Source organism: Gobio gobio, assembly GCF_949357685.1.
Source record: "Gobio gobio genome assembly, chromosome: 10".
Taxonomy (NCBI): Eukaryota; Metazoa; Chordata; class Actinopteri; order Cypriniformes; family Gobionidae; genus Gobio; species Gobio gobio.
This window is the reverse complement of record NC_137116.1, coordinates 3,423,077-3,438,485: the sequence shown is the minus strand read 5'-3', so window position 1 is coordinate 3,438,485 and position 15,409 is coordinate 3,423,077. Positions and strand designations below refer to the sequence as shown.

At 39.2% G+C, this 15,409-nt stretch overlaps 1 protein-coding gene across 3 annotated transcripts; it reads left to right on the top strand.

Moving 5' to 3' along the window:
- Nucleotides 1-1,263: 1,263 nt before the first annotated feature.
- qng1 (Q-nucleotide N-glycosylase 1) lies at nt 1,264-15,409 on the top strand. 3 transcript variants are annotated; one of them, XM_079827706.1, is made up of 7 exons: nt 1,264-1,314; nt 1,464-1,542; nt 2,058-2,094; nt 6,613-6,955; nt 7,049-7,305; nt 13,612-13,807; nt 14,000-14,300. In XM_079827706.1, the coding sequence occupies exons 4-7, from the start codon at nt 6,619-6,621 to the stop codon at nt 14,227-14,229; spliced, it is 1,020 nt and encodes a 339-aa protein (XP_079683832.1). In that variant the 5' UTR covers nt 1,264-1,314; nt 1,464-1,542; nt 2,058-2,094; nt 6,613-6,618; the 3' UTR covers nt 14,230-14,300. The 3 variants fall into 3 exon arrangements, with proteins under 3 accessions (XP_079683832.1, XP_079683831.1, XP_079683830.1); XM_079827705.1 differs by lacking the exon at nt 2,058-2,094 and having other exon boundaries at nt 14,000-15,409; XM_079827704.1 differs by lacking the exon at nt 2,058-2,094 and having other exon boundaries at nt 1,269-1,542.

Here is a 15,409-nt window from a genome sequence, read left to right as displayed (position 1 = left end):
GCAGGGGAACCTTCCGTGCCATGCATGATTTCAAACCATGACGTCTTAGGGTGGGTTGCACCAACAAGGATTAAATTAAACTTAGTTTAGAGCTAATCTAGGATTTGTTGATCTAGGCTTTATTTTAAATCGAGTTGTGTTGCACCACTTAATTTTAAACCCAGATTAACAAATCTGGGATTAGAATTTAACCTGCGATTAAAACCATATACGATTAATTTCCGCCGCCATGATGGATTCGCCATTGACAGCAACAATACTAATATTCAATTTCCTTCTTTATTGACCACAAGAAACTCTCACTCTGACATAAGTAGCTTTTGCCAATAAAGGAAATAAACTTGTAAAATGTGCGCTACATATAGAGAGACCGTTACTGATCAAACAGGCAATGAAAACAGCGCATGCGTAAATATATATTTAACCAAAAAGTCTAATTTGGATTTATTCTAAAAATGATGTAACTGCAAAGTCTCTATGGCTATTTTATTGTAATTTTAGAATGTAATATGGTCCATTGTCACCTAATATAGCTCTCTAGAACTGCTGGTGTATTATTGTCTTCAGTTATGTTAGATATATTTATCCCAAAAACAATATTTTAACCTGTTGCAGTACATTTTAAATTTTGTCCTGTGTTCTTATTCCGTTTTCTCTTCACATTATGCAAGAAATGCAAAATGTGAAGTTAAATGGTTGCCTGAGACACTTTTGCACTTTGGCCGACACACCTTGTTTGTGATAAAGAAGTTTAGATATTGTTTTACACAGTTGAGATTTCAATATAGCATGCATAGGCTATACTGTACAGTATTTGGACATTTAATTAAAACACACAAAACTGTCTAAAATGTATTGCAAGTAGTCTCTGCAAACAATGATGCTTGAGCAAATATTGACCAATTTATCTTGAAATAATTTTTTTTTATGGTGTAGTGTAGGTCATATTAACATAAAAATCTTCCATAAAATGTGAGCCAGTGTTCAAGACTTTTTGTCTTCATTTTGAACAACATATGCCCTGTTTATTGGCTAATATAAAATTGCAAACACATTTTTAAGTGTCCAAATACTTTTGGGGTCACCACTATGGTCCATATAAGATGTTTTATAATGTTGCACAAAAACTACTCTGTATACAGTGCAAACTAAATTTGATTAGGTTTAATGACCCGGTTTGCAGTGTTATAGCAACTTTCCAACTACTCGAAATAATATGTTTGCGCATTTTTGCGCATCTATAATCAGCTTGAAGCCCAAACGGACACACACAAACTGCATGATGTGACACGAGTTGTAGCATTAAACCAAGCGGTAAGCAGTAGCTCGTCCAACACGGAAATTAAAATCTACAGCGTCTGTATTTGCAAATTCTAATTGTTATTAAATGTAATAGGTTTACATAAGAGTAGAAAAGTCAGTAAATCTGTCGTAAATAAACAACCTAATGTACTTTGTACCAGGAGACATTCACACACAGACCCTCCTGCACTCCTCACTGGCGAAGATGATCTTTGACTACTAGCGGCTCTGAAAAATCAAGTAAGATTGCTTGATTAAATCTAAAAGGACTTTAATTTGAGTGGCGATTGAATTTTGTTCCTTTAAGTTCAATTTAAAGGCACAAAGCACAAAATGCAAGTTTCTAGAAACATGTTAGAATTATAAAAATGAACTAAAATATTACAATTGTTAAAAGTGTCATAAAAATAAGTACGTTATTGATACATCTACAATATTTTAAAGGAATTAATAATTTGCTAAAATTAAAAAAAATTTAATACTATAAAGATGGAATAACAGGCTACTTCTCAATTTCTGCAGGACACTGCACATTATGCAACTTAAAGGGCCAGTTCACAAGTATTTTTTCATAATTTACTCACCCTCAAGTTGTTCCAAACCTGTATGAGTTTCTTTCTTCTGCTGAACACAAAATCATATATTTTGAAGAATGTCAGTAACCAGACAGTTTTTTCCCCTACTATGGAAGTCAATGGCTACCGTCAACTGTCTTGTTACCAACATTCTTCAAAATATCTTCTTCTGTTCAACAGAAGAAAGAAACTCATACAGGTTTGGAACAACATAAAGGTGAGTAAATGACAGAATTTTCATTTTTGGATGAACTATCCCTTTAACAGGAGGACTGCCTTCTGAAATCTCATACTCTCTGAGTAGTTACTTCTTTTGATTAATGCTGCCTTCACATGCTCTCGGAATTATCGTAAATACGAGTTTCCTAGGTAAAAATTGCACATGAACGCCCTCACATTTTGAAACTTGAATGCAATGAGCTCGTAATCACGACTTCAGAAGTCGGAATGACCAAATTTCCGATAGCACGTGAAGGCAGCATAAGTACTTGTTTCACGATAGCTAAAAAAAGTATGTTCAATAAAGTTTGATTGTATGTAGTGTGAATATGATCTGGACGTACTACATTTAAGTTGTACAGAAGCAAGCATCCTGAAGGGCAGAGCCCTTGAAGTGGGGACTTTGGAAGGAGCAGGGCACTTGCGTGTCATAAGTCCCTCTCACACAGAAAGACCAAAAAATACACAGATAATGTGTCCCGGGCAGTGTTGCTACAGTTACTTTGAAAAAGTAATCTGATTACTGATTACTCCTTTAAAAAAGTAACTTAGTTACTTTACAGATTACTTGATTTTAAAAGTAACTAAATTAGATTACAAGTAACTTTATTAGTTACATTCAGCAGTTGCCGACATTACCCCTGCCGCCTCAACATAGAAATTACAACCGTTTTTGCCAACACTCACTTTGTTGGAAGTGCATTTTTAACAGTAACGTCAAAAATTTATCTCCTGACATTTTAAATTGAAATTAAAAAATACTTCCTGAAAAAAAAAACATGTTTTAATAAAAAACGTAATAAAGACGGTCTTTCTTGACTTCACTTAACAGAAATACTCTCCCTGAGCAGGGTTTTTTTCCTGGCTCAAAATGAGGCAGAGGTGGTCAAATCCTGCTTGGCCCAGCTGACCCGCGGCTCGCTATTTTGCCAATTAATTGTCAGTTTTAGGGCTTTGTTATACATTTTTTGTGTGCTTCGATCATTAAATAATTATGAATTTAATCCCTTTTAAATTATCACTTTGCAGTGTAAGATTACAGCCAACACCTTTAAATATTTAAATATATATTCAATTCAGTAAATAACTGAAACAAGCAAACAAACTGGCAAAATAAAAGGGTTATAAATGTATGATTCATATATTTCTACATCACTATAGAATATCTATACATCTGTGTTTGTGTAACTAATGGTCACTCTTTTATTTGTTAAAGGTCCCATGGCATGAAATTTTAATTTTATGAGGTATTTCAACATTAATATGAGTTCCCCTAGCCTGAATATTGTCCCCAAGTGAATAGAAATGTTGATCGGTGTAAACCCGAGTTCTGGCTGTCTTTCTCTGCCTTTGAGAAAATGACAGGCCAGACTAGCCAATCCTGAAGTCTCCTGGTTTGATGTCCACACAGGAACGGTTACCTCCCTTTCCTCCACCCACAGAATCTGGCACGCCCATGCAAGCGCTATGGCTTGTGAACGAGTGAACGCTGGCAGTTTCTCAGTGTTTGGATGTACAAATGAAAACAGAAGTCTTTTTTCAGTTCCTTCTGATCTGTGATCAGTGATTTCTGATGTGTAGCTAATTATTTATTATTCGTGCACACACTGCGGCTTCTCTCTCTCCCGACAGAACGGTGTTTTCGTGTTTTCTATCTTGTGAGTCAGTGTTTTTGTACGTCCTCGTCGCGTCTATCTGTTCTACAATGTGCATACAGTCATGAGTTTCTGCTCAACATCGGCAGACTCACATCTCTTTAGAGATAAACCTCACGCACGCCGAGGCTCGGGCTGCACTGGCCGGTCGGCCTTCAACATCCCCGACCCCCAGTACTGCATCTGGCCCACAGTGGAGGCACCAAACGCGGCGCGAGATTAAGCAGAAGGGGGGTAAGCGTGAGCATAGGTTCACACTGTTCACACTGCCAGTGATTTTCTGGAATCCATGCGTGCTTTCAGACATATCCTGTAAAGACGCGTGACATCAGAATGTGTTTTCAGAAATGCTTTCGTCCTTCCTTTATTCCTTGACTAACTCAAACTTTCTTCTTTGTTAATGTGCAACGTGTATCCCCGTATAAAATAACCCCAGTCCCCTGCAGGACAGGTATGACATCATTTTGTGGGCCAAAATGTGGAATTGAGAAAACTTCCGTTTCCATCGTCCCGAAGTCAATGTTTTTTTTTTTTTATGGGATTTTGGTTAAATGTCTGAAATAAGGTCTGTGGTGAACACAGGCTCAAGACACTTTCACGTTTTATTCTACGACATAAAATACATCAGTATTACCCCACTCGTGATTTTTTTAAAGCTGTTACGTGTCTTGAAAAAGGCGAAATGGGACTACAGAGGCTGTGGAGGAGATTGAACATCATTACGCCGATCAAGTAAACTCAGTCCGCTTTTACAGACTCATTCATTATGCTCATAATTATGCTCTTATAAACTAGTCTAAATCAAATTTTACAGGGAAAATGTTTTGCGATAAAAATGGAAAGAGTTTTTGGAAGTTTAGTGATGGTGACGTCGAGCGACTGTGGTGTAGTTAATTTATAGCCTACCTTTAGCTTTTTACTTCTGGCGACTGCATTTAGGCTTCAAAATTCATAAAAGTTGTATTCATCTGTGAGAATTATCTTGATGGACAAAACGTGTAAGTATCATAAACTTTTGTTGATCATAGAGATCAGAGATGTTTTTGCAATAATCCAAAAGCCTATGGGGAAATCCCATTGGGTTTTTCTCGAGGGAACCAGCGTGATGCTAACTGCCGATTGGCCTACAAAGTGACGTCATACCTGCACCACTCTATTGCTACGACCAGTGTTGGGAGTAAGGCATTACAAAAGTAATGCATTACAGTAACATATTACTTTTTGCTGTAAAGCAGTAGTGTACGGCATTACTAAATCAATTTTCAGTAATATTTTACTCTGTACATGTTCAGTAGCGCTTGCGTTACAACACTTTTAGCTCCAAATTTTATTGTTAAAAAAACCCCAGCAAGACCATGAGACATTAACAAATGAAAAATGCAAATAAGTTATTACCTGTTCGTGGTCAGTCAATAGCTGTGTGTGGTGTCCAAGTTTGTAAATAAAGACTAAATGACAGCTCGCGCTGGCCAGTAGAAAAGCGGCTAAAGAAGGCTTTTCAAAGAATAGCACAACGGCGAGCGCATCGAGTATAAACACCTCCGCAAACGGACGAGGCGTGCACGCAGTCAGCGGAGGCTCGCGCTGCGGAGCCAAACGAAAGTATAAACTAGGCTTAATGGATGAAGATGGCAGAAGAAGACTGTACTTTGGACGTATGTGCATTACTTCGATTTTGTCAGAGATAAGGACAAGAAGAACCTTATAGTCAAATGCAAATGCAGTCAAATGCATCCTTTGTCTAAAACAGAAATAACTATCGACGTCAAGAAATAGCACAAGGAATAAAAATTTTAAAAACGTCTCTTGCACTTTGTGCATGACGGTTTTGTGTTTTGAACCACTTGAATTCAAAGAGAATAAAATAATGACAACAATGAGAAAAGAACAAATGTGCATCTTGTCATGGCATTAGAGTTTACACAGTTCTGTTGTGTCTAATATGAATAGACCCAAGCTATTCCCAGATAATCACTTTACCTCTACCATACTTTTTTGTCTGTCATCCTTTCTTGCCTGAAAATAGGCTAACTTCCGTCAACATAACCAATGTGACAACCTGCTTGCACAGAGAGCATGCCGGGGACTATTTTCAGGCGCTGTGTAATATCATTGCGCCTGCTGCACCCATAGTACGGCAGCAAAGTTCCTTGTATAGTTCCTAGCCGTATCGGCCTAGAAAAGGGCAACTTTCCATTTTCCGTCGGTCTTAGTACACGATGTAACGATACACATCACAACATGTAAATAGGAAAATGTTGGTGTTATTTTGTCACTTATTGAGCAGTAGGCTAGCTGGAGCCGTTTACCTCCAGTCTTTGTGCTAAGCTAGGCTAGCGGTGGGTGTGCGTCTTACAGAGATGAGAATGGTATGTATGGACTTATTTAACTCTGTGGGATACGATGAATAAGCTAATGTCTCAAAAAGTCGGCATGCTTCTTTAAAGCATCTTTGGTGTTTCCATGGTTTCTACAAAATAAAACAAAATTGAGGGTAACGCGGGTATGCCGACACTGAGACAAGGGACGTTACACTGGTTAAATTAGCTGATTTAAACATTGTTGGAAACATTTGGGATGATGTAAGTACATAAGTCAACAAAATATATAACATTGTTCTTGTGGTTTTTGGATATTTTAATCCAAAAATATTACACATTGTGCCTTTAAATTTAATAATAGTCGATGTTTCTTAATTTACGAATTTTGCAACAATTTCGAATCAGCAATAAAGCAGCTCTGCAGAAAACAGTTGTCATCATCCAGCACAATTCAGTTCAGTTTTAAGTGTCCCCAACTGAGCAAGCTAAGTATTCATTTGTGAACATAGCCATAGTCCCGTAATGGTTTTTCCTTAACAGAAAACAATGGAGGAGCCACTGTCCCCTCGAGAGTCTGGTCAGTTTGTGGCCGAGCGGAGTCGGGATGTGTTCGTGGATGAAGGTGGCGTTAAACGTGTGGCGCATATGATTTATGAGCTCCGTGAAAGTGAAGAATTCACAGCCAGCGGCTGGAAAAAGATGAATCCGCTGGCACCTTCACCAGACTCGGATGATGCCATCAACTGGGTCTTTGTGACAGATACCATGAACTTCTCCTTCTGGCCTGAGAAGGAGGAAGAACAGTGTGAGGTGACATGCAGGGGAAACACCTATCGAGGGTACATGTCTCTCTGTGCTGCTGTGACCAGGGCTATAGATGAAGGTGACTGAATATGTATCTCTTTTCATTTTATAAGAACATTTTGTGGACTGAAAGTTCAACTCTATGATATCTTTATGTGATGTCTCTATTTAGGAGTGCCCATTACGAGCCCCGCCTACTTCTCTCAGATCAGTGAGGCAGAGCTGGCGAAAGTCCTGCGTTCAGACAGCGCTACTCCCATGCCCATGCTGAAAGAGCGTCACCAGGCCCTAACAGAGGCCGGACGTGTGCTCATGGAGCATGGTGGATCCTTCCGGATGTTCATGAGTGATTGTGGGAATGATGCAGAGAGGATGGTGAAGTATATCGTTCAGAATATACCGTCATACAGAGATGAAGCCACGTATGAGGTAAAAATGCACATCAAGCACTTGAAATCAATAGTGCAATTTCAGTTTAGCCATTTAAAGTATGGCTTTTGAAGAACTTAAGTTCAACTTGCTCACTTGCAAATGTTAGATCCCTTGAGAAAAATAAGTCTACTTGAATGTTTGTCTACAATGTGCTGTCTACAAACTGTCCTTTCAAAAATAACAGGCTGCTTAAGTGTACTTAAGAAAGTGCACTATTCATGATCTTTTGTTGTGCTTTAAAGAGGATCCTTCTTCAAAGTCTTGATTTTGTTTTGGGCTCTACTAGAATATGTAAAAAAAACAACAACAACAAAAGCATTTTTTTACACATATTTGACATTAGTCCCTTTCACACATGCAGTCTTATACTGTAAATTACCAGTAAGAGATCATGTGTGAACAGGACCTTTTAAAAAAATACCGGTAAATTGGTTCCGGCAATTTACCAGTAAGGGAAGTTGTAACATTACCAGTAAATTACCGGCAATGTGCTCTGTGTGAAGGCGGAATGAAGATATATTATGAAATATGAAATATAATGCGCTGATGTAAGAAGCCTGCTTTGGGCCAATCATAAAGACTTATGGAGATGGCGTGATTACTCTGCACTGTTTACAGTAACCTTTTTAATCGTTTTAATAGTTCTATTTAAATATGCGCTAAATTATCATATTTGACCGTTGCGCCACGTCGCAGTTTTTTCAGCGCTTTGTCCTCGAGATCCAGCCTTCTTTTCAATTCATCGGCGCTGCAATTCATCGGCTCGGCAGTTGGATACTATTACGCGAGTGTCATGTTTTTAAGCGCAAACACACGTTCTGTTTGATCATCCATTATGCCTGTCACTCAGATGTCAAAAAATATGTTGAATGTCAAATTGAACAGATAGTGAAACTAAAGAGCTTCTCCTCATACGGGCAGATGAAGATAACGGTGCAGCGTTTGAAGACAGTTTCTGATGACTCACATCACAGAATTTATCTGTATTTTGCTTTTGCTTTTGATGTGTGAATGTCTGGTCTCTTACCGGTAAAAAGCCAGAACGCCGTGAACAGCATATTTGTGTATTTACCGGTAACTCATTCTGGTCATTTTACGGTAATTTACCGGTATTGCTGTGTGAAAGGAGCTATTGTTGCCAAGTGGTACTCACTGCAGAGTCAAATGACATTCACCTCCTCCTCTCTGGAGCTCCAATGGGGTGGAGGTATAGAGCTGTGGGTAGGGTTAGGGTGTGGTTGGATATTCTAGCTCCACCCATTAGGCACAAATTACATTCGCCCCTCCTCTCTGGAGCTCTAGTAGGGAGGAGCTACATGTACGCTCCACCCATTTGCTCTGCATTGAGCAGCACCTCTCTTCCCAGTCTGTCGGTAACTCTAGCCACGTTTCCACCGAAATTACCCGGAACTATTTGTACCAGGAACTTTTTTCCCAGGAACTTTTTCTCCCCCAGACCTGCTACAATCTGCGTTTCCACCGCGGTCTAAAGTACCGGGGAGATTAGGCAAATTAGTCCGGTGACGTGGGAATGCGCGCGACTGCTTCTCCCAGTCACCGACGGACATGAATCACTTTTGCGCGATACTGTCTGCAACAATAACAAGTGGAGGAGATGCAAGCAGCGCTGCTTTTGCATACACATTACCAACACTGCTTATTTAAACGTGCACTTTCACCTGGTTTGACCATTTTAATGCAAAATGGGATGATGGGCAATCCAAAATCTGAATGTGTTGTAATAGCTCAATTCCAAAACAAAATATTTTCTATAAAAGGATAATGAGGTTTCAGTCATGACAGATGTGTGAAAAGTTAATTGAATGAAAACAATAGACTTAATTAAGCGGTTGAAAGATTAGGTACTAGACTGCAAGTATTTTATTTTTTATCACAATAACATCTCTTAACATTCACAACAAAAAAAAGTCACATGACTAGTATTACAATATGCTTCATTAAATGCATAATTTTAGAGACTTCTTCCTCAAATTTGAAATGAAGCAGGACCACACTTATGGCTTCACTTAAGTTGTGGTTATAAGTTATTATACTACATTCACATAGTTATACATTTAAAAATATAATATTTGGGTTTTCTAGATATGTTTATGTGCATATTCAGAAAGACTTGCGAGCAGCAGCCCTTTTATTTGCTTCCTACACTATATGAATACAATTAGAATGTGGTTATATAGTTAGAATGTGGAAATTAAAGACACAGTGACATTTTACACATTTGACTTTATTTTAGACAGATTAGTTCTTACAAAATTAAAATAAGTGTGCAAAGACAAATAAATTACTAGAACAATAAAATGAAAATATAAAATGTGAAAACAATATAAAAAAAGTGTATTTTTCAGTAACCTGTCCAAGAGCTGTGCCAACATGTACAATATATAAAGTACAAATGTGGTAGTGCAAATGCTTCATTCAAGCGGCTGGTCATTGTGGCTACTTCTTGAACGACTGGACAAACTGTCCAAGAACAGACAGAAACCCGGTCTGAAAGTCTCTCTGCTTTCTTCCGCTTCTGACTGGTGGAATGCCAACTCTTGCCTCCTCATCTCTCCTCGGCCTGGCTCTCCAGTAACAGCTGCATATATTGGTCAGTTCTTGTCCATGCTGCAGGACGGCCCGGTTAGCATCCTCCATGTCCCTCAGTGCATCAAGAAAGTCACAGTCCCTTTTCCTTTTCTCTAAGTAGAAAAATTGCACTGAAACACATGGAAATTAATACACAAGGCAACCATGAAACAATAGAAACCATCAATTAATTATTTAAAGTGTTTTCACTACAAATAATGAACAATTGTTTGCCCAGCTTGAACAATGCCCAGTGTGCCATTTTTATCATGGGCAATTTAAGTTTACAATTAAAAACAACAAAACTACTCAAAACCATTAAGGATTACACATCAGTTTTTAAATATAAACACATTTTTGTCAGCTTTATACCTCTGCGTGTGTGTGTTTCGGCAGGAGACACGGGGTTAACGTACTGGTGACCGCGGGGGAAAACACGCTGGTCTCCGTTGCCTGCAATTCATCAGGGCCACTCGTTACACCTGGAAAAGCACGTTGAAAAAAGTTACTGCAACGTGTTTAAACACTGCAACGAGTTTAATAGATGATACCAAGATGAGATATTTACCTTCAACCCACTCGGATTCCTGGATGGTTTCCAACAACGCACTAGCCGAGTCTTTCGTTACCGCAAGTTACCAGAAAAGGACGGTCTGTGTCCCAACAATACGCCGGTCGGAACCGCTCCGGTTGTTATCCTTTAATTTCTTGTAATCTTGTCTTAATTTCTTCAACTTCTCTCTGCACTGTTTTCCAGTGTGACTGGAACCGAGTCGATATCTTCAGGTAACGCTATACCTTTTCATTGCGGGTCGCCGTTTCCAGTTCCCGCTGGATGTCCTCCTCCGCTTATATGCTCAATAAAGCCTGAACCTCGTCGTCGGTCCATTGGTCGAATTTTTTGTTGAACTCCATTGTTGCGAAGAAAATATTTACTGAACGCAGAACCCACGAAACCCACCTCGCAAAAGACTTGTAAATATGGCGGTGGAAAAAAAAATGCTGCGAGAGCTCAACCAATCAGCAAGTCCCACCCCCGAAAGTTCGCGAACTTTTCAAAAGTACCACCTCGCAAGCAGGGCCGTTTGGAGGGGGAAATATTTACCCGGAACTTCATTTAGACCCTGGTTCCTGCGGTCGAAACACACCGAGTTCCCCTCCAAAGTTCCTGGTTCCGGGGTAAAGTTCCTGCGGTGGAAACGCGGCTTCTCTGTTTAGTTCCTGTCTCTATGAAGCCCCTCCTTCTGAAAAGCACAATGTGCTCTGATTGGTCGGCTGGACAAAGTGTGCTTTGAGCACGTTTGGGAAATGTTACACCCCTTACCATATCCGCAAGTTTAAACACACTACTAACTCAACTCAACCAGACTCCGCCCTTTTTTTGCATTTGCCTTGGACGGAAATTATATAATGAGGAATATTGTGACGTGTTCGTTCCTATTTATGTATGTAAAAAGCACTCTTAATTTGATCTTACTGCATTAACTATAATACATGTTCATTTAATTGCAAATAATATGCAATTAAGGGCGCATTCACACCTCCCTTGTGTGGTCTGGATTTTTGGACTTTTCAGTTTGGTCCAAATCAAAAAAACAGGTGTGAAACCTCCCCCGTACCACGGTCCGGACCAAACAGACGAAATTTGGTCCGACGAAAAGAGGTAGTCTCGGTCCGGATCAAACTGAACAAAGGCTTGGTTCGTTTCTAGTGTGAAACCTTTTTCTGTATGGTTCGTACTTTCAGACCATTTACAGGAAGTTCCTGTTTATGTTTAAATATTATAATGTAATTTTTAAACTTCATCTAGGCTACATTGATTATGAAACGTGAAAAAATGCGCAGTATGTCATAAGACAGAAGGTCAGAAATGATTTTGAAATAAATTTTGTATGATTTTGCTTATAAAGCCTTTCTTTTATATGAATTTCGTTTTGTATAAATTGTATCTTAATTTTAATCAACGGTTAAGCAGATAGCAAACCGTAATCGCGGGAGCGATCACGTGCTTTGCACATGAACTGGAGCGCGTCTCAAATAAACCGAGACTCAGCAGGCTACTACTTGTCTCACAAACATGAGAAATATGTGTATATAAAGCTTGAAATGTCCACTTTTAAACGTAACGAAAAGAAAATAGTCAAGCAATGCGCACTGTTCAATAGTGGCAACGATATGCGTCCGTTCATTCATTCTTGTCAAAGACACTGACGTCAGACGCACGTCCGTTTACAAACCAATCAATGTCCAGATGCCGCCCACATAGATGATGACGAGTGGACGCAAGTGTGTCATGTAAAGTTCTTTAGTGCGCTCGCATAATTGCAATGTGAAACTAAACCAAAACTAACCGAATGTATAAAATGTATCAAAACATGAACTTCGGTGCGGACTTTCAGGTGTGAAAACGCCCTAAGAGTCTGAAAATATTTTATATACAATAAATATACATTTAGTTTGTACTTAAGTATATTCTTTTAAAGTCTCGATTATGCTATTTTAATGTGCCCCTATTATGTTTTTTTTTATATCCCCTTTCATGCAGTGTGTAATATAACTGTCTGTGAATGTAAACGTTCTGCAAAATTGCAAGTCGAAAGTGCACGATAAATACAGTTATTGTCTCCCAAAAGAAAGAATCGACTCTGAACCGCCAATACGAGTCGTTTTTTAATCCGAATCCTACTGCGTTACAGGTCTATGTCACTAGATAAGACATTTACAAAATGCCCGCCTATGTTGTATATTGTCCGCCCGCGAACAACTTGTCCCGCCCTCAAACACGTCGTTTTACTGACGACTGCTTTGAATTCTAAGCAGGATTCACAAAATGCTTGCTCTTGACAGATGGGTCAGTACCCAGTTTATTTGGACCAGCTTGCTCCTCAGAATCTACAAAACAATATTAGGAGCCTTTAAAATAGCATAATTGGGGCACTTTAAAGGTTCCTCATTTCATTTTGATGGTCTCCTAGGTTTACATGCACCCAAGATCAACACTTTAATTACACAGGGATATGAACAGTAGCAATGGCGTTAGCTTTACCACATCAATTCGAGTCCTCAACCTTTTGAAGTGCATCAAAGTGGATTTGCAGTGCTGAAAACAGTGTCTTGACATGTCGACAACACAAACCAAACGTTTCCAGGCCTAAGCTACAACTACAGTGTTTGATGCCGGGTCAAAGTAGATGTAGTAGTTTGTGGGTAGCCAATGAAGACCATAGACTGGCATTGTGCAAATGTTACAGACCTACGGGAAATGAGACTGGAATTTCTGGCGGCTCGTTTCGGCCCCGTTTCCACCGAAATTACCCAGAACAATTTGTACCAGAAACTCTTTTCCCCCCAGACCTGCTGCTGTCTTTCCAAATCAAAATGCTGCGTGAGCTCAACCGATCAGCATGTTCAGCGCCCAAGTCCCACCCCAGAAAGTTCCTTAAAAAGTACTACCTCGCAAGCAGGGCCATTTTGATGGGGAATTCTTTACCCGGAACTTTATTTAGTCCCCTGTTCCTGCGGTCGAAACCCCAAAGTCCCTAGTTCCTGGGGAAAGTTCCCGCGGTGGAAACGCGGCTTTACATGCTTCATGAAAGGTCAAATCTGAAAAGCATAATATGTATATTATTTCTGTAATAAGTGCTCTTTTTAAAAGTATGCTAATGTGTACTTCTTTTTCATGTCATAACATGTAATATTTTGTTGATATTGTAGGGTAAGAGGATCTCATTTTACAAGAGGGCTCAAATCCTTGTGGCAGATTTTTGGGGCATCATGGAGGCACGAGGGGAGGGCAACATCCCTAACCTCGACTACCTGACCATGTTCGCTGACTACAGGGTACCACAAGGACTCGTGCACCTTGGGGCTTTACGCTACTCTGATGCCCTTATGGAGACATTGAAAAACGGTTTGTTGTGCCTTTATTCTACTCTCATTCCTAAACCTTTGTTCGATTTGAAAGATTTGTAACATGCATTTGATTATGGGTGAATTTCACAAAAATATCTTGGTCCCATTGCATTGAAATATATTTCTTGACAAGTTTTGTGAGATGAATCCTTACACAGTATTGTTGTAGTGATTATTAGTTGTTTGACAGGTGAATTGTTGAGCTCAGGCGAGAGGCGAGAGGTGGAGATCAGGGGTTGCTCCATCTGGTGTGTGGAGAGAATCCGGCAGCATCTGTGGAAGCTTGTGGAGGAAAGAGATGGGAAGAGCTGTCATATCAACTCTGCTCTTATTGATTTTTACCTGTGGCCGTATGCTAAAAAACACCACAAAGAAATGGCACATATTCCAATACATCACACACGCTGCGTCTACTATTGACAGCACCATTCTTTTTTTTGTATCATGCAGTTTATACCTTTAAATAAAGCTATGAAAATGAGGTGATTTACATTTGGTATAAATCCTTTTGTTAACAAGAGAATAGAGGGGAAACGGTCATTATGTGTATATATCAACAGTCAATACTACAACATCCATAAACAAGATGTAATGTAGATTGTCATCATGATAACCAGTTGAACATCTTTATTCCTGAATGAATTATTGTTTTGGAAGACTCTATTGATTGAATAATTCAACAACACCCTCAAAAGATGTTCCTGAGATGTTCCACTACTTATATCTTGTAATGGAGTTCTTAACAAAAGTTTGTGAGGAACATGTTCACTTAATCTAACCAGTCAGTGCCAGAATAAGTGTAAGACACGGCCTACATCTGTCCTATGGCAAATTTTTTGGTATTTCTCTGACAACTCCACCTTCTTGTCTGGGGCTCGAAGTTGCAAATATGACACTCTAAAATATCAAGTGTGCAAAATAGAGCCCTCTCACACACATATATATATACTAGACTAGAGCAACTATAATGCTGCATTCACATGGGACGTTGACGCTTGATGGAGGGTGTGTCTGAAGCTTGGTTCTGACGTGACCGTCATAGTGACAACAGCCAATCACATTACTTTTCCTTTTTCAGTGTTGCATGAACACAATTGGCTAGCATCTGCGCTAGGATATTTACAGGGGATCTGATTGACTGATGCCTGCATTGGAAATTTTTCAACTTCTGCTGCGAGCAACGCCAGTGTTGAGTAATAAAAACACCAAATCCCTCAGTTCTCACCATCTCCGAAAAGCCAAGACACTAGTTGCGCTTCCATTACCCTTCAAACTGCGCCCCTGCGAAAATACGCCCCATGGAAACGTACATTTCACCAAAACTCCCATAGATCGCAAAAAAGTTTGTGCTCGCATGAGGTGGTTTCTCAGGCAACTCGAAAAAGGAAAATTTCGCAAAACTGAAATGGAATTTTTTTCGTTCTTTAAAAGAATTACGGGAATTATAAAAGACCTAAATAACTAAAATATGATTAAATGATAAAATACATTTTTTTTTATGTTTGAATAAATGTATAAAAATGTATCTAAAAAATAGGGGGTCCATGGAAAAAGAAAGAAAAGAAAAACATGCAAATAATATCTAACTAAAACATTTATT